This window comes from Suricata suricatta, chromosome 9 (assembly GCF_006229205.1).
Source record: "Suricata suricatta isolate VVHF042 chromosome 9, meerkat_22Aug2017_6uvM2_HiC, whole genome shotgun sequence".
NCBI classification, from domain to species: Eukaryota; Metazoa; Chordata; class Mammalia; order Carnivora; family Herpestidae; genus Suricata; species Suricata suricatta.
This window is the reverse complement of record NC_043708.1, coordinates 11,187,165-11,212,703: the sequence shown is the minus strand read 5'-3', so window position 1 is coordinate 11,212,703 and position 25,539 is coordinate 11,187,165. Positions and strand designations below refer to the sequence as shown.

Genomic DNA, 25,539 nt, shown 5'->3' with positions numbered 1-25,539 from the left:
AAAAAACATTACTCTTAAAAACTGTTAGGGACGCCTGGGTGGCTCACTTGGCTAAGCTTCCAACTTCAGCTCAGATCATGATCTCACGGTCTGTGGGTTCAAGCCCTGCATCGGGCTGTCTGTGCTGACAGCTCAGAGCCTGGATCCTGCTTCAGATTCTGCATCTCCTCTCTGCCCCTCTTCCACTTGCATTCTCTCTCTCTCTCTCTCTCTCTCAAACATAAATAAACATTAAATAACAGGCCCTTTGGCAGCGGGTAGCTGGAACTGAGTATCCCTGCCAAGCAGCCCATAAAATGCCTCTCAACCTTGAATCTGCATGTGAGTCCCTGGGGGTCTTGTTAAAGACACAGATTCCAGGCGTGGCCTGGAGCTCTGCATTCTGAAGAGCGCTCAGCTGTACAGACGCTGCCGGTCCTTCCAACACACTCTGCACAGCAAGGCTAGGAATTAGTAAATACAAATGAAAACAGAAATAAAAAAGCAAACATTATCTTTATTTAATAATCTTTGATATTTAAAATACAACTCATTGGTCATCCGCATGTACAAGAGAACCCTCGGTGCTCAACAGTGCTATGGAAGCCCGGCTTTCCTCAGGACCAGACAGGAAGGCCCGGGGGTGCAGTGGCCGCAGGATCGCGGGGAGGAACACACCCAGAGGGCTGCGTGGCGGGGTCCCGAGCAAACGGCACTGCCACCGTGCCCTTGTGTCATGGCCGAAAGACCATGCTTTTTCAGGTGTGTTTTGTACTTGAACTTCAAGTAATTTATACACAAGAGTAATTTTTAAAAAGTTGTTTCTAGTAGACCAGTGTTGTAGAAATTCTATTGTTCACATTCAAATGTATGTTTTTCTCTTAAAAAAAAAAACTTTAAAAAATTCCCGGAAGCACTCACCTTTGAACTATGCAAGAAACAAGGGAAGTGCTTCCTAAATGAACCAGAAATTTCCACATATATTTTACTATTGCTTCCCATTCCTTGTCTATGAATCCAGTCTTAAAACATTTGCTGATATAGTATTATTAATTAAACATGACAGCCAAGTAACTGTAAATTCAGAAGTGATGTTACTAGCATGAATTCTTAAAATGCTGGGACATTTTGGGAAAACAAAAATAGCATAGCTTTCCTTCAAAAAAAAAATAAAAGTTCAAGAATTAACCAACCATATTAATAATCTTTTCATTCATGAAAGCAAAATGGAACAAAATATTTTTGTTAACGTAAGACTTTAAAAAATACAAGCTAGTTCGTTTCTTTAGCAAAAAAACACTGGTTTGTAAAGGGACCAGGAATAAAGGGAAGTTTTCTTTTTGAAAATATAAAAATTATCAACACCGCTGAAATGATTAATTGATCCAATCTGGTTTTTCGTAATTAAGATCACATACATAATATCTCCGTATTTCTTAGGGCTCAGATACAACAACTTCAGAGTAGTGGCCGCTGGGCTTTCCAGTTGCAAATAAAGTTAATAGGAAGTCATCAATATTAATTATTGAGTCTGCTCGAGAATTTAAAAACCTAGATTTCAATGGGAGACATTTTAATTTCTATCACAATATTTTGCTTATGTACTGACTCCGTCTTCTTTGAATCTGCATGGGTTCAATGGGCCAATTTTAAGACATTTAATAAATCTTGGCACTCGCATGGTACTATTTAAGAAGTATCAAACATGCAGACATGAAAATTGTAATTTAGGCTCTGACAGGAATAAAAATTACCTTATTCAACTTAATATTAAATGAAACAACACAGACTCTTGGTAGTTTTACCTATAATGATCTTCAACCAGTTTTGAGCTTTTCCCCTTATTAACTTTGGCATGAATAAAGTCTTCATTAAGAAAAATCAAGTTTTAAAGAAAAAAAAGCACCTCCTTACATATTCTGTGAATTGTAAATTTGACCTAGATCTTAAAAGTTAAAATAGAGTTTACCTGCAGCACTCTTTTCAAACAATTTACATTATTGAAATATTTGTATGTTAATTACTGTAAAAAGTATTTATTGATGGTTTTAGAACAGAGGTTAACTGCTGTGAATTTTTTTAACTGCTGTGAATTTTAAGAACATAAATAACTACTTATTAAATCCATGACATCTCAAAATATCAAAGTGGTGTTTCCAAAACTTGTTTACACTTTAAACACCAGCATAGCCACTGTACCTGTTTTATCCTGGTAATGCAGCTTATACATTAGAAAAATGATACCAACAGTTTAAATATTAAACATTAAGGTGTTCCCAATTGGTAAAACAGAATGGAAAGCTTTATGCGGAGTTCTTAGCAGGTCAGCTATTGTGAATTTCATTGTACTGACTTTCTTGCAGGAGGATGCCAGGAAACTGCAGTCCCTGACGTGTGAACTATACTTTGTTTCTACCTAAGTTTTCTGATACTGTAGTTACCGGCATTGGCATCTTTTCACACTGGCCAATTGATTAAGAAATGGAATCTAAATTAAGTTTAAGCCAAATCAAACAAATTGGCAGTCCCCCAGTCATCCTGGATCTGCCTGTTGAATGTAACATTCATAAAAAACTAAATAAACACATTCACAAACGTTTCCAGTGTGTACTTAGCTCTGTTAAAAAAAAATCCCTAAACAAAGATCAACATGCTATATATTTTCTTAAGTGCTTTAATAAAGGTATGTAATATAAGAACTTTATAAACTCTAAGGTTAAAACTTTCTGCATATTTCTTTACTCATTATTATATTAGGTAGCTCATCCATTCAAGTGTACGAAAAGTTGAATGTAACTTTTCAATGGGAAAAGGTAAAAGCCAAATATCAGTGGAAAACAGGACAAGCTTTCTGGGGATAATGACAGAAATGTTCAGTCTTAAAATATTTTGGTTTGTGAGTCTTGAGAGAGCAGGACTAAACTCCAAAGTCCCTTGTAGTTCTAAAGTTTTATAACTCTTCTGAAAACCTTTTCAATTCTCAAAAGAACACTTTAGACTTTAAAGTAAAACTGTCTAATTGTGCAAGGTTTGGCACAAAATAACGACTAAAAATAATTTGTCTCTATCCAAAAAAAAAAAAAAGCTACTTCATAATCATAAAAAGTCATTTTCTCATCTCTTTTCAACTCAGCCGTAAATCCCAGATCAAAAAAGTTCCCTGATAAAATGTGTACAGCCATACACTAGTCGTGGCGACACATCATACTCTAATCTTCTAAGCCGTCGGCTGAAATTTCCTAACTTTTAGCTTATGATCGATTCGACATTCAAAAGAGCTTCAAAAGAGGGATGGAGAATGAGGGATGGGGAATTCGTGACAGAATCTGAAATGTCCCTTTAGAGAGACAGTTAGTTTTCGCCAAAATCATATGGCTGTACTGACCTGGCAACAAACTCTCTGTGCATTCCGATTAAAGAATGTTTATCAAAACTAAAGACTTTCGTATTTACAGACCCAGTGAGTACTGTGTGACTTCTGTAGTTCTTTAGCTACTTAAACATGATGCGAGTGTCAAATCACAGTATAAACTTAAACATATTTTTGTTAGTAGATTATTTTTATGCTCCAGACCATCCTCTCTGGCAAGCTATCTCTCCCCCCTCACGACGTAGAGCAGCGGCAGACATCTCCGCCCCGCGGCTCCATCGGAAACACAACGGACAGCTCCAGGCACAGGAGGGAAGAAAATGAAGCCGCAAGTAAATCAAAAGCCAAACTTTGTCTCTCATACATTCATGGTGGGTATTATTTCTTAAGTCTCACATAGAAGGAAACTTGCTTATATACCCTGCTTCTCCCTGTTTTTCTCAATTGGAGAAAACAAGGAAATACCAAGGTGCCAGAGAAAGGGCTACAGCAAAGCTGTAAAGGTCTGACATAATTGAGAAGACATTCATAAAGCATCTGGAAAAGGATGTGCTCACATCTTTAAAAAGTTCTCATTTATTCTCAAATACTTGTGCAGAGCTGATTTCAGAGTATAGGAATGCTTCAGAACCATGAAACAATGATCCCACTTTGGGGGCTTAGAGAGCAAAACCTCAAGAAAGATTACCATCTTTCAAAAGAGTTGTAGATAAGTAAGGAAAACCAAGTCCCCAAGAAACTGTGGTCAGAGAAAGGAACAGGAGAAAATATCCAAGGGCACGCTACATTATTGGAGGGAGAGCAGCTAATCCTTCTGGAACCGTTACTACTATCAACATAGAAAAGAGACGCTGTCTTAAAAGGTTTACTTGGTTAATGAGAATTAGAAGCAACTAAGAGACGATGAAAAAGTGAGCCAACCGACCAGAACAGAAAATATGAAAAGAAAACGTATGGAAAAAGTTCCGTGGCAAGAGCTAATTAGTTGGTTTGCAAAAAGAGCCAAGAAAAATGCCCTAGCTTTAGATACGTTAGATATTGCACACTCAAAAAGAAAAGGAACATTTAGAAAACTATTTTCAATTTCTTTAATTGCTAAATGCCTCTTTGGCTAGTGTTTGGAGGGCCAGTATTTAGCCCTACAACTGACACAGTTTTCCACTTTCTCACCTTTTTGTTGCAAACCGTCTGAAGTCTTATTTCCTCTGTTGAACACTGCTTTTTTAACACAGTACTAAAATGGACCCTCTATGCTGTAATCACCCAGGATAATGTTGGGAAGTATGAATGTCTAAATGATTTGTAAAAGGTATTATTTTTTCCCTTCCGTTTTGAAATTATTTCTAACAATTTCTAAAGACATGGTCACAGCCGCCTGAAGCATGTCTTCTTCACTCATAGCATCTGCCGGAAAAGAAAACAAGCATATCTCTTAGACATTTCTGGAAAATTCTCTAAGTCATCAAAAACAAGCTCCTAGAGAATGTATTTCGGTTTGACTACTAAAACTTCCTGTTTTGGTTTTTAATATTTACTTAAAGTAACGTGCGTTCATTTACAGCTTTACAGGCTCTGACGGAGAGCCGTCTACCCAGCATCACCACCCAGACGCAGAACTGCTCCCCTGTCCTCCAGAATGTGCTTGCGCTGCCCCTCTGTGGCCAACCCCCAGAATACATCTATTCTACGTTTGAAACCAAGGGCATTATGCTGTGAAAGAAGACTGAACTTAGTTGTGTGTATATATATGTAATCTGCTACTTAAATTCTGTTCTGAGATGACTGTTTATTTACAGGAAGTTGCAAAGACAGTTCAGAGCGGTGCTGGGTGCGCGTCAGCTCAATTTCCCTCCGGAGCTAAAGCCTAAGTGACCACGGCTCACCCCTGAACTTGGATACGCCAGTGGCACCAGCGTTGCGTTGCGCCACGCTGTCTCAGCCTCGGTGCAGATCCGTGTAACCACCAGCACCACTATCGGGATGCAGAACTGTTGAGGTACCACAACGCTCTCCTTCCTGCTCTCGACCTGACCCACAGCCACTTCCCTGCCCCGACCTTCCCTAACTGCAGGCACCAGCTCATCTGCTCTCCACCTCTACAAATCTGTCATTTTTAGAACGTTATGCAAACTGAATTACACCGTAAGGAGACCTTCTGAGATTTTCTTCTGCACTCAGCCTAACGCCCCGGAGACTCGTCCAGGTAGTGGCAGGTGTCAGCAGCTGGTTTCTTTTCAGTCCGGACCAGTACTCCACGGATGTACTACGTTCGTTCGGCCACTCATCTTCCTGTAGGACAGTGTGGTTGTTTCCAGTTTGTGATCATGAGAAATAGAGCTGCTCTGAACACCGTGTGCAGGTCTGGGCACGGGTGGCTAAGCTGTCATGGCTCCGGGGTAAGTGCCCACGGGTCTTACTGCTGGGTTGTGTGATCAGAACTTGGTCGGCTTTTAAAGACACTGACAATTGTTTTCCAGACTGGCTGTCCTGGTTGAAATGTAGAAACTTCACCTCCTCTTACATCCTTTTCTCTCCCAATATTTTCTACAGAGACACCAAAAACCAAATCAGTGTTCTAATTCTTGCTTCAATCATTAAACATAATTTAGAAAGCTCAAAAGGAGAGGAACATTTATTGTGTATGCATATTTTCACTCTTTCTACTGTTTTTTTTTTTTTCCTTCCTGAGGTTCCCAGATTAATTCTCTCATCATTTCTGTTTCGAAAGCTTCCTTTAGCCATTATTCTAGGTTGCGTCTGCTGGTGAGAAATTCTCTTAATTTTTCTCTTCATTCTTGAAGGAAATTTTCCCTGGGAATTCTGGGCTGAGAGTGTCTTCTTTTCAGCGCTTGACAAATCTTGTGCCACTTCCTACTGAGCTCCATGATTTCAGATGAGAAAGCTGCTGCCACGCAAGCTGCTGCAGGCAAGATGTTTCTAGTTGGTTTCAAGATCTTCTTTTGTTTCCGTTTTCAAAAGGCAGACTCTCATGTCTTGGCATAAATTTCTTTGGGCCTGTTAGAGGTTTACTCAATTTCTTAAATCTGGAGTTTTAGATCTTTTGCCCAAGCTGGGGACTGTCCGCCATCATTTCTTCAAACACTCTTGCAGCCCTCCCCCCTCATCTGCCGAGTGCACGGCGCACCCCTCAGGTCTTTCCACTGCACTCCCACGGGTGTCCGAGGCTTCATTCGTTCTGTCCAGGTGACTTCTCTCTGTTGCTCAGAATAGGTAATTTCTGTTGTTCTGTCTTCAAGTTCATGTATCCTCTCCCCTGTCCTTCCATTTACCTGTTGGATTCGCCCACTGCATTTTAAAAATTTTAGGCACTGTTATTTTTCAGTTCTAAAAGTTTCCCCTTAGTTCATCTTTCTATCTTCTTTCTTGAAGCTATTTTTCATTGGTTTTAAGCACGTTCATAACTGCTCAGTGCAGCATTTTTCTGATAGCTGCTTTAACACTCCTTGTAAGGGGCGTCTGGGTGGCTCAGTCGGTTAGGCGTCCAACTCCTGGTTTCGGCTCAGGCCGTGATCTCATGGTCTGTGAGACCTAGCCCGTGTCAGACTGTGCTGGCAGCACACAGCCTGCTTGGGATTCTCTCCCGCCTCCCCGTCTATCCGCCCCTCTCCGTTCATGCTCTCTCCTCTCTCGGGAAAAATAAAATTAAACAAATAAAACAGAAATCCTTGTGGCATTAATTCTAACATCAATGTCACCTGGGTGGTGGTATATGAAGGATCTCTTCTCAAGCCGAACTTTTCCTGGCTCTTGGTAAGACAGACCCCTCTGATCGAATCCTAGGTCTGCCGTGCTGCATGCTACAAGACTGTGCGTCTTACTTCGATCTTCTCTCTCAGCAGGCCTGTTCTGACACAGCGCCCGTGGGGGAGAGAGGGTTGCCTTGCTGCGGCCAGAGAGGGGAGCGTGCGTGTGATCGTGACCGCTGTGCACACGCGGGGCTTCTGACACAGCGCCCGTGGGGGAGAGAGGGTTGCCTTGCCGCGGCCAGAGAGGGGAGCGTGCGTGTGATCGTGACCGCTGTGCACATGCGGGGCTTCTGGCTCCCCACGTCCTCCGTGACCATCTCCCTGACCGGAAGGGCAGAAACGCCTCCTGACGGCCTCTCGCGGACACAGTGTGTGGCCTTGTCACTGCCCCGCGCTGCCTCCTTATCCTCCGCTAGGCCTCTTTTGAAACCACTCACCGGGAAACCAGAGGGCCGCCTCGCAAGGCTGGGTGGGGGTCTAGGCTCCCAGTGACCACAGACACCAAGGGACAGGGCCCCCCGTCCTCTCCTGGAGGAGACGAAAATCCCAGCTCCCCACGTGGTTTTCTGACACCACCCTGGCCAGGGGACGCGGGAGGTGCGGCTCGTGCCTCCAGCTGGGGATCGCAGCCGGTGCTCCCGCTCGGCCCGCGCTGAGGCGGTCGGGTGACAAGGTTGGTTTATGATCCTGTTTGGCGGGATGAGAGTGTTTATTATATCAAAGTTCTTACGCGCTAAGCAGTCCCTTCTGACGACACAGAGCAGGCTCCTCTTGGTCTGCGCCAGGGCTTCCTCAGCAAACCCAGGCTGCAGGAGGCAGAGAGCAACCCCAGGCTGCACACCACGACGGCCCTCCTCTGGCCCCAGGCCTTGCAGGCAGTCCGTCTGCTCTCCACCTTTCAGGATTTCTCTTAGGTTCATTTGATACGAATGTCCACGGCTACTAGCTATAAACAGCAGGAGGAATCGGAAAGAGCACCAGTTCGTTCCTTTTCATGTTAAACATGGTCCACTGTGGGAAGGCGCCGCAGCCGTGCGCCCATTCACCAGCCGAAGGACGTTCTGGTAGCTCCGCGTTTCCGACAATTAGGAAGCTGCTATGAGCATTCCAATACAAGTTCTCCTGTGACCCTAAGTTTGCTTTTTTCTTCATTACATACCTAGAGTGGGATGCCTGAATCATATGGTTAAGGGGAGGGCATTTAAGTTTATAAGAAAATACTAAACCAGCTTCCAAAGTTGCCGCCCCCTTTTACACACCTACTAACACTTCACGAGCGTCACGGTAACCCTGGTCCTAGTCAGCACCTGGAGTTGTCGATTTTGTTTTTTTATTAAACCGTTCTTAGACTAAGGTGTGTAATGGTATCTCATATTTACAATAAGGGGTGTAGTTTTAATTTGCATTTCCCTAACGATTATTAATATTGACCGTATTTTCACGTGCTTATTTGTCAACCATGTTTTGGTGAAGTATTTGTTCAAATCCTTTGCCTCTTGAGTTTTCTTATTTCAGTTTTGAGAGTCCTTCACATACATGTCCTGCTTAAAAGGCTTTGTCACACAGCTGCTTTGTCACTCGGCTGGCACTGTCCGTAACTGACCGAAGTTTAGGACCTATTAAACCACGGCCTGATCAATAACTCTCGATTTCCTATTATTGAGACTCCACTTGGCGTTTTCAGTTTTCCAGGTGGTCAGGGTTAATTATCTCCCCCTACCAATATCCTTACCTCTGAGGAACTGTCAGAAGATGCAGCAATTACTGTGAAGTCGCAAGTGCTATTTATAATTTTAAAGCAACAAATCCATGGGATTTGCTTGCTTCTTAATCTAAGGAAGTTTAGCAGATTACAAATTCATACGTGAGTTTCAGTGTTAATTCAAGAGGGGAGAAAAAAGGCTGTCAAGCCACAAATCACATGGAGCTCAGGTCAAACAGCACGGTCAGGGAGGCATACCTGGATCGCTGCCCAGGGCACCTGAACTTGTGGTTGGCCTCTCACACGGCTGGGAAAGCTGTGCTGGTGGGTCGTCCTGCTGCTGCTGCTGCTGCTGCTGCTGCTGCTGCTGCTGCTGCTGCTGCTGCTGCTGCCTGAAACATTTGAAGGTGAATTTATGTTAAAAAACCAAACCCCGAGAATAAATAGGCTATGAGAAAAACTTCACCTGGAAAATAAATGGTTCCACAAAACAAAAGAGTCAGTCATGACCTCCACAAAAGAATGCCAGAGTCATCACTCTGATATGCATTGCTTAAAGGTAGCAAGATGCTGATACCAGGAGACCAAGACATAAAATCAGAATTATCAGACAAATTAACAGGTAAAGATTTTCACCACAAAGTAACACAGAAACGAGAGCATCTGCCGGTAGCATCCTTAGTGTTGTTGGAAGTCGCTGGAAACAAGCACCTTTGAGAACACTAAGCATCTCAAATTACCATCATGGCTGCCACCCTGTCATCTGGCCCCGAGCTTCAGCACGTCCTCAGACAGCCCTCTCTGGACAGCACCCCAGAAGCCACCGGCCATTCTCACCATCTCCTCACTTCCTTTCAATTTCTGGCATCATCTTATCACCATCTGACGTTCCCTCTTTGGAGTGTAAGCTAACAGGAGCACAAACCTTATCTTACTTTCCCTAGTGCTAAAATACTGCCCGTCACGTACTATGCATTCACCAACCACTTGATGAATGAAAAGAAGTCGAAAGAACATTTTAAGATGCATTATCAAGTTTCAGTACCACTTATTACATTAAAATAAGTTTTCCCTGGACTTTTTGCAGAAAGGAAAACAATGTCTGAAAAATCCACATTTTCAAACATTTAAACACGATGGTTAGGATGTAAATATGTAGGACAATGTCCTTGTACTTAAAAATATACGCTGAAGGGGAGCCTAGGTGGCTCAGTCAGTTGGGCGTCTGACTTCGGCTCAGGTCATGAGCTCATGGTCTGTGGGTTCGAGCCCCACATTGGGCTCAGAGTTGTCAGCACAGAGCCCGGAGCCTGCTTCAGATTCTGTGTCCCTCCCGCTCTCTGCCCCTCCCCCACTCATGTTATCTCTCATAAATAAACTTAAAAAAAAATATATACACTGAAGTACTGAAATGTACTGGGAAGTCGTGTGTGCAAGTTATTCTCAAATTCCTCAGAAATGTCCACAATTAGGGAATTCGGGTGAAAGGTCTAAGCAGTTCTGGGAACTAGTTCTGCTTTTAAGTAAATTCAAATTATTTCACATAATACATACATAATATGTTGAAACTTAAAAAAACACAAAACCTCTAAATAGCTGACACCCTGGAGAAGCCATAGCTGTCAAAAAATGCACAGAAGGGTTTCTCAAGGAACCAGAATGTTAAACTGGCCAGCAACACTACAAATAGGATAGCACACTACTTTCTCCAGAGTCTGTCCTTGGTTTTAAATATGTGCGACAAGGAAAACCCAAGCATATGACCTCCTGCCTCGGTTTCCTCTCCGGCGTGCGTGGCTAAGGGTGCACAGGAGGGCGGGCTCCTGCAGCCCCTCTCGGTAACGGGGCGTGCACAGCAGGCCGGGCCGAGGGGCAGGAGGACGCCCCGCGCACCAGGCCTCCCTGCCCGCTCCTGCCCCTCTGGCCAAGCCAACGTGTCAGAACACAAGACCGGGACAGACAGCCTTTCCTCTACTTGAAATTTATGAAAAGTGGGAAGCAAACGAATTGCCAACCTTGAAACAATCCTGGCGCCTCCTGTGCTGGCCGACACGGTAAGCCCCGGCACGTTCAGAGGGCCAGCCAGCGCCCACAGTGGCCCCGCAGGGGCCTGCAGAATCAGGGAGCCGGAAGCTAAAACCACCACCCGAGGTCACCGCACGGCGAGGATCTGGTGACCAGCTGACAACCGGCTGACCCGAGGCCCAGCCATCTGCTGCTGCTCTGGGTGTCTGGGTGTCCTCTGCGGGCGAGTCAGGCCAGGGAGCGGCCGGTCCCAGGGGCCAGGGACAGGCTCCCTGTTTCCACGTGTAGGCAACTGTGGCAGCAGGCTTCCGACCCTCGGATCACGGCCACGGCCATGCGTTCTTGAACTCCGTGTCCTGATTCCCCATCTCCTGCCTGGGGCGGCGGTTGCAGCTCTCCCAACAGGCCGAGCTATGAAATTCTGGAAGCCTGGCTACAGCCTGTACCTCCCGCTCTTCCTGAGACTGCACAAGGCCCGAGTTTCTCTGTGTTAAATCCTTTACTGCTTAACATCCCTCTAGTAGCTTGTCTCTTAACGTGGATCCCGTTCTGCCCACTAGAGTGTGCCTCAAGTGCCAGACAATGAAAACCTGACAGCAACCTGGGCCCATGGAAGTAATGCCCAGTAAGTGCCTCTCTGTCGGGTACACTTTTTTTTTTAGTAACAGAAGCAAAGAATCTGCATCATTACAGAGCTACACTTGGAGAAGACAATAGTGCTAACACATCTGTGGGAAACTACAGTTTACACGATGGTTTTACACGCACTGCCTGATTCGATGCTCAATTTGTGAGTTAGGTTTTACACTGACACTGCTGGGAGAGTAAGAGGTTAACTTGGCCTTATAAACAGGTAAAATGAACTGAGAGATTACTACTGGGAAAAAAACACATGGCCGTGAAAATATTATTTAACACTCATTCATATGCTATGACTTTGTAACAGGTAGGTTTTTCCACAGTATTTTTATGCTTGATCAAGCCTGAATACTGTGGTCACTACATTAGGCAGGAAGCTTCAAATACTCTATAAGAAAAAACTATTAGAATGAATAACAAAATAAACTATTTGAATGAAAAAAAAAAACCCAGCCTAAATTTGAACTCAAAATTTGAGTAACGGTTAGCACCAGGGTCAGTTTGGAGAGGGTCAGAGGGAAGAGCTCAACAACCTTGGAGCCAAGTTCCCAAAGACAGAGGCGAGAGAGAACTTGTAGTTTTAATAATCAGGAATTCTAGGGAAAGGCCTAGTATCTGAGACTACTGTTGCTCCGCAGGTCCTTTACTACTGAGTCTAACAAGATTCTGAAGCTAGACGACGGTGGAGAGAAACCCTGAGAAGTCAGTTCTCAGCACCTCTCAGCAGCATGTGGCTCTGTAAGATCGTCTCCAGTTCTCCTCAGACTCCCCTCAGTACGTGGAAGGTCATGCCAGGGCGCAGAGGACGGCGCTGAAGCTGGAAACCATTGCTGTGCACCGGCCCCTCCCCCAATCCACTGTCCACTGGCCGGGAAGGGGCCGCACTGATGCTCACACAGTAAAAAAAATTTTTTTTTAACTTTGGGAGAGAGAGAGTGTGCACCTGAGCGGGGGAGAGGGGCAGAGAGAGAGAGCGAGAGAGCGAGAGCGAGCGAGAATCTTAAGCAAGCTCCACGCCCAGCACAGGCCTCGATCCCATGACCCTAGAATCATGACCTGAGCCTCAAGCAAGAGTTGGATGCCCAACTGACTGAGCGATCCAGGCCTCCCCAACCTAAAAAAGTTATTTAAATAAAAAAGGGATTTGTTTTTCTAATTTAAGGATGTTTTCCTTTTCTTAGATCTACTTGTGAATTTTGCAGTTTGTCTATAAAGTACGTCTGTTTGGATCAATTTGTTCTGGCAAAAAATAGAATATGAAATAAGCATGATAGAAGTATCATTTGAGAACCATTCTGGGAAGCAGTTTAGAAATCTATACCAAGACCTTAAGAAAAATGTTTCTGTCCTTTAACCCAAAAACCTGAGAGGAACTGGAAGAAATAATGAGAAATTTGAACATGGATTGTTCATTGTATTATTAATTATAACAGCAAAAATCAAAGATTCATGTAAAATTACAGTACATATGTTCATTTTACAAAACATGAACTACAAAGGCTACTTACTATGACGGGAGGTGGGTGTACTCATATACCACATACGTGTGTCTGTGTGAGTAGAAGAAAATGTGTCAAAATACTAATGTGAGTTATTAAAATAAAGGACTTTTTAAAGTTTATTTATTTTGGGGGGGGAGGGGAGAGAGGGAGGCACATTGGGAGGGAGAGAGTGAGAGAAAGAGAGAACGTAAGCAGGAGAGGGGCAGAGAGGGAAGGAGAGAGAGAATTCCAAGCAGGCTCTGCTCTGTGTCAGCACGGAGCCCAACAAGGGGCTTGAACCCACAGACTGTGAGCGAAACCAAGAGTCAGAAGCTCAACCAACTGAGCCTCCCAGACACACCAAAAGATAGGATTGTTTTAATTTTGATATATCTTAAAATGAATTTTCTCAAATATAAGTTTTTATCTAATTAAATAGTTTTACTTTTTTAAAAGATTTTATTTTTAAATAGTTTGTACACCCAAATGGGGCTCAAACTTACAGATCAAGGGTCACATGCTCCACTGACTGAGCTAGCTAGTTATTTTTTAACACTAACTAGACATCTGATGACATTATAAAAGTATCAATAATTATATAATTATTAACAGTGTGACAACAGCATTTGGCTATATTCCCCTCAAAATGGGGTGAAATGATATAATAATTTAGGGTTGATATAAGTTAATCCCAGCTTGGGAGGGGGAGAGTGGAAAGCATGAAAGATGGGGACCCAGAAAACCAACACGGGCCACATGCTGGCATTTGTTAAGTGTGAGCAATGGGTAAAGACGGGTTCATGACGCTGGTTTTTCTACGTTTATAAGTATTTGAAGTTTATCATTAAAAAATTTTAAAGTTCACTTTAAAACCTGAAAGGAAGTGAAAAGCACTCATAATCACTATTTTGAAATTTTATATATAATTAAATCCATTAATCTATCACTGAATAAAGACTAGAAATATCTCACATTAAGAGGATGTCAGTTGATCAGAACTTTCCTTCATATACTTCTGAGTTGTAACTTAAAAAACAAAACAGAAAACAAGGTAAATATTATCCTCATTACACCAACATAACGCTCCCGCAAATACTGCCAATTATGACTCGGAGATGCTTCTCAATTGTAGGGATGTTGAAATGTGAAAATATATACATCTCAGAATTGACAAAATACAGTGAACAGGCCAGATTCCGGCGCTGGACTTTTTGTTTTCTGACCTGGGATCGGAGGATCTGAATATCCTATCTAAATACTACCTTGTAACCTTTTTTTCTTATCATTAAAAAAAGAAAATGGGAAGACGCGCTGTGAACGGTAGTTACTGGAAAGGATGATAATTCTTATTTTCTAATTTGAGAGCCCTGACAGACTTAGGTTTTAGGGTTTCAGGTTTGCCCCATGTCCCTGCTGTGGACAGGCCCGCAGGACCCCTGAAGTGGCAATCAGAAGGACAATGAACCACCACCTCTACCTGGGCGTGTGCTCCCGACCACAGTGCTCTCTCCCCTGTCCACCGACAGCAGGACTTCCAAGGTTGCTCAGATAACCGAGAAGCACAGCCAAAGGACCATTACACATCGTTCTTGCTTTGGTCCGATTCCATTTTCTTTGGATGACTTAAATTTGACTGGGTTTCCTTCACCCTATTTCATATATAAACCTAATTAGTATTGAGGCAAAGACTTTCCCCCTAAAACTACGTATCATTTCTGTTTATTGGCTGTGAGTTAAACAAAACAAAACAAAACTCAGATGTTCACAGGGTTCAGATAGTAACCAATCTGTTAAAAGGAGAGAATCTTAGATAAAAGAATTTAAGCCAAAGCTCTATGTGTACAAATTATAGACAAATCAAAGTACACATTAAGTATGCAATCTTAATATTGTACCAACTACTTTACTTTTCAAAGTAGGCTTCTCTTCTCTTCCGTAGCTCTTCTGAAGTAAGATGTGGACCTGATGATGTCTGTGGAATCTCTTGAGATACATTTCTGGAACTACCTGAAAACAAAAGAAAACAGAACAAAAAAACCCCCAATCATTTTATTTACCATTTCAAGCAATGGTATGTTTATGCTTTTTGAGCAAACTTTCAAAAAGTTCTTTTTCTTAAAAATATTGTGCTGGGGCACCTGGGTGGCTCAGTCGGTTAAGTCTCCGACTTCAGCTCAGGTCAGATCTCACGTTCGTGGGTTCGAGCCCCGCGTCAGGCTTTGTGCTGACCGCTAGCTCAGAGCCTGGAGCCTGCTTCCGGTTCTGTGCCTCCTTCTCTCTCTGCCCCTCCCCCTCTCATGCTCTGTCTCTCTCTGTATCAAAAATAAAATAAAACATTAAAAAAAATTTTTAAAAATATTGTGCTGTGTTCTAACTAGAAGAAAGTCTCATGGACAAATCTGAATGGGGCGGGTCAAATATGACCTGTGTCCACACCCATCTGCGATCCAGCGGATGTGAGGTTGTGAGTCCAACAGCCAGTCTGTTAGGAAGAGCCGCTAACATCACACTTGCGTTGCCTTCTTTAACTTTCGAGAGACGCCCCGGCACTCGCTACTAGAAGCAACAGGAAGTGGGGTGAGGGTGAACCCGGTCTCTGTACTCCTCTCTGCTGCAGCACCCCATGACATAACAACTCAAGGTATAAGAAAACTAAACAGACAGCTGATCGTATGTACATAGGTACTGCTTCCACAGTAATTGTCAAAGAACTTCTACCAACAGCGCATTAACGTCCAGGGGAACGGAGGATAAACTGACTCAGTCCTCCGACAGCAAGCGGAGCGCGCGTCGGAGTTGGTACCTTGCATGCTGAGCTGAATCGCCCTGCGGAGATCTGCTTCCTCATCTTCCAGGTCAATCTCCTGGCGACTCAGTGCCAGGGCCCTCTGCAAATCTTCCTCATCTTCGTCTAACATCCCTGACCCATCATTTGCTTCTAAGACTCGTTCCAGATCCGTTTTCTGGACTCTAAAGGACAAAAACACTAACAGTAACTGCAGTCCAGTCTTCTATTCTAAATAAAACACAGACATATATATATATATATATAAGCCAAAAAAGTGTTTAAATAATTTTTTAAAAAAAGATTAATTATTTATAAGTAATCCCTACATCCAACGTGGGGCATTCTAGAATGTACAACCGTGAAGTCAAGAGTCATGTGCTGCACCAACTGAGCCAGGCAGGGGCCCCCAAAGATTTTCTAAAAGTCAAAAATTACACATTTTCTGGCAGATAATCTAATAATATAAAGATTATGCTGTGATGTGCATCTAAGTTAATTAAGCAATTCAAATAGTCAATTCAAGTTTGAGCCAATAAACTTCACTAAAAATATAAAAGGTCTAAAAAAAAAATCACCAACAATAAAAGGACCACCCGTTCAATGTGCGCGTGAAAATGTCCGTGGCTGGCTCAGGCAGTAGAGCATGATCTTGACCTCAGGGTTGTGAGTTTGAGTCCCATACTGGGGACAGAGATGACTCTAAAACAAAGTTTTAAAAACAGGAAGGAAGGAAGGACACATAATTCTTGCCATGAAATATGGAATACTACCATATACTTCACACTGCAGGCTTAATTTTACCTCTGTTCTTTTAGTTGTGCCAATTCTTCTCCGATGAGTTTTGGTCTCTGCATCTGTTGGACCCTGATCATCTGTAGAAGCTGGTCAGCTTCACAATCGGGCAGATCACCCTTTACAACAAATATAGAATAACCTATAAAAAAAAGGCAAAAATAAACTAAAGCAGCTAGTAGGAGATTAAAAGTAGATTTAAAATGATAGCAGATAGAAAGGCAGCAGAGCACAGTGGAAAGAACACAAGCTAAGAGTGAAAAAGACCTGGGTTCAAATCCTGACTCGTACACTTACTGATCTCGGACAAACTACTCAAAGTCTCTGGGCCGCTTCCTCTGTCTGTAAGCTGGGAACAGCCATCTCACAGAGTGACTGTGAGATACAAATGGCATGATGTCCAGGGCCTCCACCACAACAGCGCGTGACCACGTCCGCTGTTACTAAATGGTAATGGAGAGGCGGGGGAGGGGGTGGGGAAGAGCAAGGAACTCGGATCAAATTGTCAGGGTTTTGGTCCCAGCTCTTCCAATTCCAAGACCGAGCATGCTCTCTGGTAAATCACTACCCAGCTATGTCTTGGTGTACAAACCATTAAACCATGATACTGGTACCTTCCTCACAGGGCTGTTGTGAGGACACAGACAATGTGTAATAATGTAAAATATGGGTAAAATGAATAATCTACAGAAATAGCTGTCCCCCCCCCCCCGATTGACCCCCCCCAATGAATACTGGAGCTGGGAAACCAATGTTCAAAATCTAGCCAAACTGTTGATGATGTGGTTCATATTTTGAAATAATTACACTGATTCAGTGTAATTTTTTATAAGTGTAATCCTAGAAAACCAGCGTTTTCCCAGCGAAATCTTCCACACAAAATTTGAACATGGGTGGACCTATACCTAAGTCATTCTAATTAATTTAAGGTTTTCTACCATAAATTTTTCTTAAGCTTTGGTACTTATTACTGGATAGCCTTTGTGAGTATTAAAAGAGAATAAAACAAAGATCAAGAGAACTAGTAATGGAAAAATACAAAACGGTACATTAATATCTATTTTTTGAACAAGTACCTAATACGATTAATATACTTCATTTAAACAAAGACAAATGTGCTCAGAGTTCAGATGGTCTGGCATGTTCTATGCCAAGTAAACTGTTTCTAGATCCGAAAGTAAATGTGTCAGCACCATGGGCATCCGCTAGGAGCCCCCGGAAGAACAGACGCTCTGTCTCGGTCAGGTGCCCCAGTGAGGACCTCAGGGGTTACTGGAGGCACCTGCCGTGAGACTCTGAAGGGTGACGAGAGACTGTGTCGTAACACGCATTACGTTTTTAAAAAGCAATCCGGGCTGCGTTAGCAATTTAATATGTAGGAACCAGAGTGCAAGAAAACAGCACCTTACTAAAACAGAAAACCTGAGGAACAACATACATAGGGAGAAGAAAACTAAATCCTTTCCAGACATGTTCAGGTTGAAATGCTTCCCAAGTGGAGACGTCAAAGTTAGGAGTCTGGTGTTCTGGGCAGATGTGCAGGCAGAAGATAAGAGTTTAGGAATTATGGGTGTAGAGATTTTACTTAGAGATGATATTTAAAATAATACGACAGCAAAATAAGAATAATAATGGGACAGCCCATAATCAAGAAACTGTCCAAGGACTGACCTCTGGGTCACTTCAACTATAAGAAATTCGCGAGAGTAAGATCTACAAAAGGAATCTGAAAGAAGCAGCCAATGAGATAGGAGGTAAACCAGAGCACAGTGGACTGGAAGCCAAGTGTGCACAGTGGTTCAAAAAGGAAGACTATACTCAGGAACCAAGGCTTAGGCATAAAAGAAAAAAAAAATACTAGAGTATGATATCAAAGAAGTAAAATATTATAACCCTAAATGTGAATTGAAAAGAACAACGTGATAACCAACCCAGTAGCAATAAGCAGGCTAGTACCCGGACTAAGCTTTACACATTACTAAAAGAGCAAGAAACGAACAAGGTAGGCCTGAAACATCTTGTCTTATGAGAAAAAAAGCCTTAGCTTTCAAAAAGCTACAGAGGTCATTTCAGGAACTTAGGAGTGAACTTCAAAAGGTAGCCCCCCATACAAGTGTAACGATTTGAGTATCGATATGAATAATCACAATGGACTGAAAGACACAAACTATTTTTTTAATGGATTAGTTTACCATGGCAAAGAACCTCAAATTAACAGGTTATCTTTGAATGTTATTTATTTATTTATTCATTTATTTTTGAGGGAGAGAGAGAGAGACTGTGAGCATGCATGCGTGGGGGAGCAGCGGGGGGTGGGGGGGTACAGAGGATCTGAAGCCGGCTCCGTGCCGAAAGCAGTGAGCCTGATGTAGGGCTCATACTGGCCAACTGTAACCCACCAACTGCAAGACCATGACCTGAAGGGAAGTTGGACCACCCACGCATCTCCCTCCTTTTTCTATTTTTGCTAACTGGTTATCTTTGGAGGAAGAGCACTATGAAACCAACCTATCTTAAAAACCTATAAAACGGAAGAATATTTATTCTGCTTTTCCTATATGAATTATACTTCAGAATAACCAAATAACTGACGAAGGTTATCCATAAAGAAGCATGGGAATCTAGCACCACCATTTTGCAACCCTTAATGAAATAATTGATCCAGGCACTGATCATCAGTAGTTGCTCAAATCACAAAAAGAGAGACAACCAGGGGTGCCTGGGTGTGGTTAAGTGTCTGAGCTTGGCTCAGGTCATGATCTCGCGGTTTGTGGGTTCGAGCCCCACTTCAGGCTCTGTGCTGACAGCTCAGAGTCTGGAGCCTGCTTCAGGTTCTGTGTCTCCCTCTCTCTGTCCCTCCCTCGCTTGCACTCTGTGTCTGTCTCATTCTCTCTCAAAAATAAACATTAAAAAAAAAGAGAGAGAAACAACCAGACATCAAGTGTCAGATGATCTGTCAAGTTTTCCAGGGTCTCTCCACCCCACCCCCAAATCAACCTGAATCTGGTCAAGCTTGGCTCTAAAGACCAGACTGTTGGATATTCAGGGCTCAGAGGAAAATAAAGATATAATCAGCAAAATTCAGAGTATGGGAAAGAACAAATGACCCATTTTCTTTTTTTTTCTTTTATAAGTTTATTTATCTTAAGAGAGAGAGAGAGAGAGAGAGAGAGAGAGAGAGAGAGAGAGAGAGAAGATCCCAAGCAGGCATCATACTGTCAGTGCAGAGCCCAAGGCAGGGCTCGAACCCACCAACTATGATACCATGACCTGAACCAAAATCAAGAGTTGACCCTCAACTGACCAAGCCACCCAGGCACCCCAACTCATTTTCTTAAAAAAAAAAAAAAAAAAAATCAAGGGGAAACAAGACGGAAGGAAACCTATAGTTAGACTTGGAAGACGTATCAATCAATGCAATTAGCAAACTTCATTTCAACCTGGTTAACTGTGTAAGTCTTAAGACCCAACCAAGGAGATGGGAGTTCTGAACACAGACTGGGTATCCGTTGTTAATTAAGCATCATGGCTCAATTTTTTGTGTGCTTACAGTACTGGGGATGTATATGTATGTGTATATTTATATACATATATACACGCATATACATGTGTATATATACTTTAAGAGTGTTTGCTTTTAAATATTCTAATTTTTAAAATTTGCAGAGAAAATAAGATGCTCAAAATTAGCAGGGGAAGGAAATGGGTATAAGACTGACCACAAGGTTAACTGTTCAAGCTGGGTCAAGGGTACATGAGAAGTCATCGCATTATTTTCTCTACTTTTTATTTGTTTGAAATTTTCAGTGAAGAAGTTTAGTTCTGTTCTACACGAGAGTATAATCAACTCTACCCTCAAGATGAGGTCAAAGAAAAAGAAGACTGAGAACTGCATCCAAATGTGGAGGCACTGATGACATTGAGAAGGCAGCGTTCTGGTGAAATGCTGGCTATGACGAGGTACGTGGAATGAGTTCAGGAACAGGAGACAACACACTAGAGGGGACTCTAGGGAGGAAATGACAATGGGAGGCAGCGGCCTTGCGTGCAGTGAAAACCTTTTTCTTATTTCTCTGCTGGTAGGAGTAATACAGAAGGGGAGGGAGAGGGACCATGTAGGAAAGCAGAAAGACAAAAACAAGAGGGAAGACCCTGAGGAGGTGAGAGGAACTGGGATCTAGTCTCAAAGTGGACAGGTTGGTCTTAGTCAGGAGCAGGGGACAATTCACTTACTTTAATAGGCTCAACGCACAGACTAGGATACAGGCAAGTTAATAGATTTGCTGACAGAAAGAAGAAGTTCTCTTTTCATTGCTTATTTAAAAAAAAATTTTTTTAATGTTTATTTTTGAGACAGAGAGAGCCAGAGAATGAGTGTGAGGGAGAGAGGGAGACACAGAATCTGAAGCAGGCTCCAGGCTATGAGCTGTCAGCACAGAGCCCGATGTGGGGCTCAAACTCACAGACCTCGAGATCATGACCTGAGCCAAAGTCGGATGCTCAATCGACTGTACCACCCAACACCCCTCTTTACATTGCTTCTGTTTTGTCAGTGGACACAAAGGAAGGTCATAGCTAGGAGTCAGGGAGAGGGGTGTGGTTACAGGCCTAAAGGGCTGAACTGGGAAATCACCATCTTGGGGAGCTGGAGACTTTAGGTAAGAACAGTAGCCTAGAAAGGGTCAGGAGAAGCAAGAATGCCACCATCCTATGAAAACACAGTAGCAATGTCAAGTAGCCCTAAAGGATCATTTGAAATTTGTGATCATAAATTTAAAGCAAAATCAGTCATCTTATGGTATGTAGCCATGTTCAGCTGCTCTGACGCAGAAATGGACAAGCCCAAGACCTAGTTTTAGCCCAGGCTGGCATTTTGTCCTGAAGTATGACAGACAGAAACAAAGAGGAGCTGAGAAATGCATCAGATTCATTATAACGGCAGGTTCCAGAAACAAGCAGGGCCAGGCAGGAGTGAGGACATAGGGAATGATTGGGCAGGGTTTAAAGAATTGCTGGATGTAGAAAACAGAGAAAATACGGTATCAAGATAGACAAGTGCTGAAGAGCAAAAGGTTTACAGCTGGGGTTTGAAGGTGCTCCCGTTAATGGCAAAGGCAAAGGCAAGATGCACAAAAACGGTCTTTGAAAATCAAAAGGTACCGAAGGATGGATTTCTGACGTAGAAGTCACTCAGAAAGATGAAGAGTTCAAGCTGAGAGAAAACAGTGAGTCAGACCCTAAAATCTTCCATGGAAAAGGAGGGTCACATGTGAATGGAAAAGAGCAGGCGGTAGAGTTTACTCTCGTGCCAGATATTTTAGGGGAGCTGGAGACTTTAGGTAAGAACAGTAGCCTAGAAAGGGTCAGGAGAAGCAAGAATGCCACCACCCAGCACGCCTGGCCAGGGGGTTTGTGGGTCTGGAAGGAAAAAGAGCCATGACTTAGTGGGGCTGCAAAGGAAGGAGCCACCGCAGGGGAGGGCCAAGTCGCAGTGAAAACTCTAACCGGACAGTATCATCCAAATCACAGATTAAAGTTGGCCGAGTACAACATAAAGATGATTTCGCTGTCCCTGCCATAAAAACAGCATTGTTATACTTACACCTAATAGAGCTAGTTTTATTTAGCTACTTTGAAAGATGATAATATAAAAATTTCAGTCTTTATTTACCTTCCTGTTGTAATTGAGCCAAGAAAAGTGCAAGGTATGTATCTGATATCAATTCTGGACCCGTCAAGAGAGAATTCAAGTTGAACCACTGGAAAAAAATTTTAAGTACTTAAGTTAATGTACATTATAAGTAATAGGGGGGTGTCATATGTTAAGAATAAATATAACCCACCTAAACTAACTTAAGGCTATCTAAACACTGAAAACGTCAAACCAAGATTTTTAAAAAGTAATTAATATGATTTTTAAAAACTGAAATAAATGTTGCAGATTTACCAGTATGAAATGGTTTAAAAATAAAGTTTTGCAGAGCGCCTGGGTGGCTTAGTCGGTTAAGCATCCGACTTCCACTCAGGTCTCATAGTTCGTGGGTTTGAGCCCTGCATCAGGCTCTGTGCTGACAGCTTAGAGGCTGGAGACTGCTTCAGATTCTCTGTGTGTGTGTCTCTCTCTAAAAAAAAAAAAAAAAAAAAAACACAAACAAGTATTTTTTAAATTAAAATTTTGCTTTAAGTCATAAACGTTGTATCTTCCACCCAAAAGAGTACAGAAATTGATACTACTTTAAAGTATCTTTACTGATAGGTATAATCAAACCTTTTTCCAAAGTTTCAGTCCAACAAAACGCTAATCACATTATACTGAAGAAAAATAAAACAACACAAAGTTTTCCCACTGCTGGTAATTTTCGTCAAAAGATTCCAATTGTGAGAAAACTTAACATTCCAGGAAAGGAAATCAAAATTGCCAATTGATTTTACAAGGATCACATGTAATTAAAATCACTCAGTCACGACTTTAAAAGACTCCTAATGTAACCCACAAGGTACAGAAGTTTCCAAAGTTACTGTCACCATCATGACCAGCTACTTTCCTGGATTTTGACAAAGATTATAACACTTTTTCTAGTCACCCATTTCTCCACAAAAGTCATCCAGATGGCCAACAGACACATGAAAAGATGCTCATCATCACTCACCATCAGGAATATGCAAATCAAAACTACAGTGAGCTATCACCTCACGCTTGTCAGAACGGCTAACATCAAAAACACAAGCATCAGGTGTTGACCAGGATGTGGAGAAAAAGGAATCCTCCTGCACTGTGGGTAGGAACACAGACAGTATGGAGTATGGAAACAGTATGGCGTTTCCTCAAAAAAATTAAAACTACCCTTTGATCCAGGAACTCCACTACTGGGTATTTACCCAAAGAATACAAAAGCACTAATTTGAAAAGACATACACACCTCTGTGTGTATTGCAGCATTATTTACAACAGCCAAATCATGGAAGCAGTCCAAGTGTCCACCAACAAATGAATGGTTAAGATAGAATACACACACACACACACACACACCCTCTCCCCCTCCCCACTCCTGATGGAATATTATTCAGCCATAAAAAAGAATGAAATCTTGCTACTGCAACATGGATGGATCTAGAGAGTATAAACCTAAGTGAAATAAGTCAGAGAAAGACAAATACCATAGGATTTTACTCATATGTGGGACTTTCCAAAGGAAAAAGAGACAAACCAAAAACAGACTCGTTTTTAAATGTTTATTTTTGAGAGAGAGAGAGAGAGAGAAAAAAGAGAGAGAGTATGTGTGAGCAGGCAAGGGGTAGAGAGAGAGGGAGACAGAATCCAAAGATAGGCTCCAGGCTCCAAGCTGTCAGCACAGAGCCTAATGTGGGGCTCGAACTCACGAACTGTGAGATCATGACCTGAGCCAAAGTCAGACGCCCAACTCACTGAGCCACCCAGGCGCCCCAAAACAGACTCTTAACTATAGAGAACTGATGTCATCAGAGGGGAGAGGGGTAGGGGATGGGTTATCAGAGTGAAGGGCACCAAGAGGGCACTTACTGTGGTGAGCACTGCGTAATGTACAGAACTGCTGAATCACTTACACTGTACACGTGAAACTAGCACACCACTGTATGTTAACTATACTGGAATTTAAAAATATATATTGGGGAAAAAAACCTTTTCCAGTCATCTTTTTCATAATATAAGGACCTCTAATGAAAGAGTATACAGTGAAAAATGTAACTGTAAACAAAAATATAAATTAGGGCCAAATATATTAAGTTAAAATTTGACATTTCTTGTATTTATCAAAGATAAAGTAATTTAAAATGTGAAAATTCACTTTTAAACTAAAATCTGTAAAAGTTCTCAAAATAATAATGCAAGTTTAAAATAATAATGCAATTCACCAAAGGAACTTCTGGAACTTAAATCTTCAGATCTTAAAAAAACCCCAATGATTATTTTATATAGAAAAATACCTGATCCTAAGTTTTTAATTTTTTTAATGTTTTTATTTATTTTTGAGAGACAGAGACAGTGCAAGCAGGGAAGGGTCAGAGAGAGAGACACACACACGCAGAATCTGAAGCAGGCTCCAGGCTCTGAGCTAGCTGTCAGCACAGAGCCCGACGTGGGGCTCGAACTCACAAACCGTGAGATCATGACCGGAGCCGAAGCCGGACGCTTAACCGGCTGAGCCACCCAGGTGCCCCGATCTAAGTTTTTAAAGATATAAATAAAAGCTGACGGTTAAATAACCTTGGCAGCATCCCCTCTGATTTCTCCTTAGAGTTGACCCCCACACTCAGGTCAGCCTCTCCGGCACCGCACCTCCTTACTGGCTCTCTGTCCCTCAGGAGGGATCTTTAGAAATAATCACGTCACATAAAGCTGCTTCTAGGCAGCTGACTTAAAAGATCATAGCAGGTTTCTGTTTCTGAATTATTTTTTATTGATTTAATTCAGTGGAGTCATTCTTGATTTCATTTTCCTTTTTGCTTTGTCTTATTTTGTTCTTACAAATGTTTATGGAGATACAACTGACATGCGAGAAACTGCACACATTTCAAAGTGTTCAACCTGAAGCTATAACGCACGCACACGCCCAAGAAAGCGTCACTGCGAACAAGAGCTGCCAGGCCCTGATGGCCCTCCTCTCTCACTGCTCACCTTCCTCACCCCCAGGGACAGCTGGCTAATCTGCTGTCATTATAGGTCAGTTTGCATTTTCTAGACTTTTATATCGATGGAACCATACAGTATATCGGACTATCGTGTATCTGGCTTCTTTTACTCTGCATAATTATTTTTAAGCTCATTCATGTTGTTGAACATATCAATTGTTCATTTCTTTTTATATTGGGCCATTTATAATATCCCTCTTTCAAAGATTCAAAACATTTTTTAGGTTTGTTTGTTTATTTTGAGTGTGAGTTGGGGAAGGACAGAGAGAGAGGGAGAGAGAGAGAATCCCGAGCAGGCCCTGCACTTACTGACTGAGCCACCCAGG

At 42.4% G+C, this 25,539-nt stretch overlaps 1 protein-coding gene across 11 annotated transcripts in view; it reads right to left on the bottom strand.

Moving 5' to 3' along the window:
• Positions 1-476: 476 nt before the first annotated feature.
• The window catches only part of ATXN3 (ataxin 3), a 35,389-nt gene continuing 10,326 nt past the window's right edge, over positions 477-25,539 (bottom strand). For 4 of the 11 annotated variants that reach the window (XR_003912853.1, XR_003912854.1, XR_003912858.1 and 1 more), the window contains 7 exons: positions 22,215-22,302; positions 16,553-16,685; positions 15,767-15,933; positions 14,871-14,970; positions 9,077-9,210; positions 5,489-5,893; positions 4,669-4,753 (listed from right to left, as the gene is read on the bottom strand). Coding sequence is in view for 4 of the 11 variants with exons in the window: in XM_029950363.1 (XP_029806223.1) it covers positions 4,662-4,753; positions 9,077-9,210; positions 14,871-14,970; positions 15,767-15,933; positions 16,553-16,685; positions 22,215-22,302 (714 nt within the window). In the remaining 7 variants the exon portion in view is untranslated. The other 7 variants (XR_003912855.1, XR_003912857.1, XR_003912856.1 and 4 more) reach the window with 7 other exon arrangements.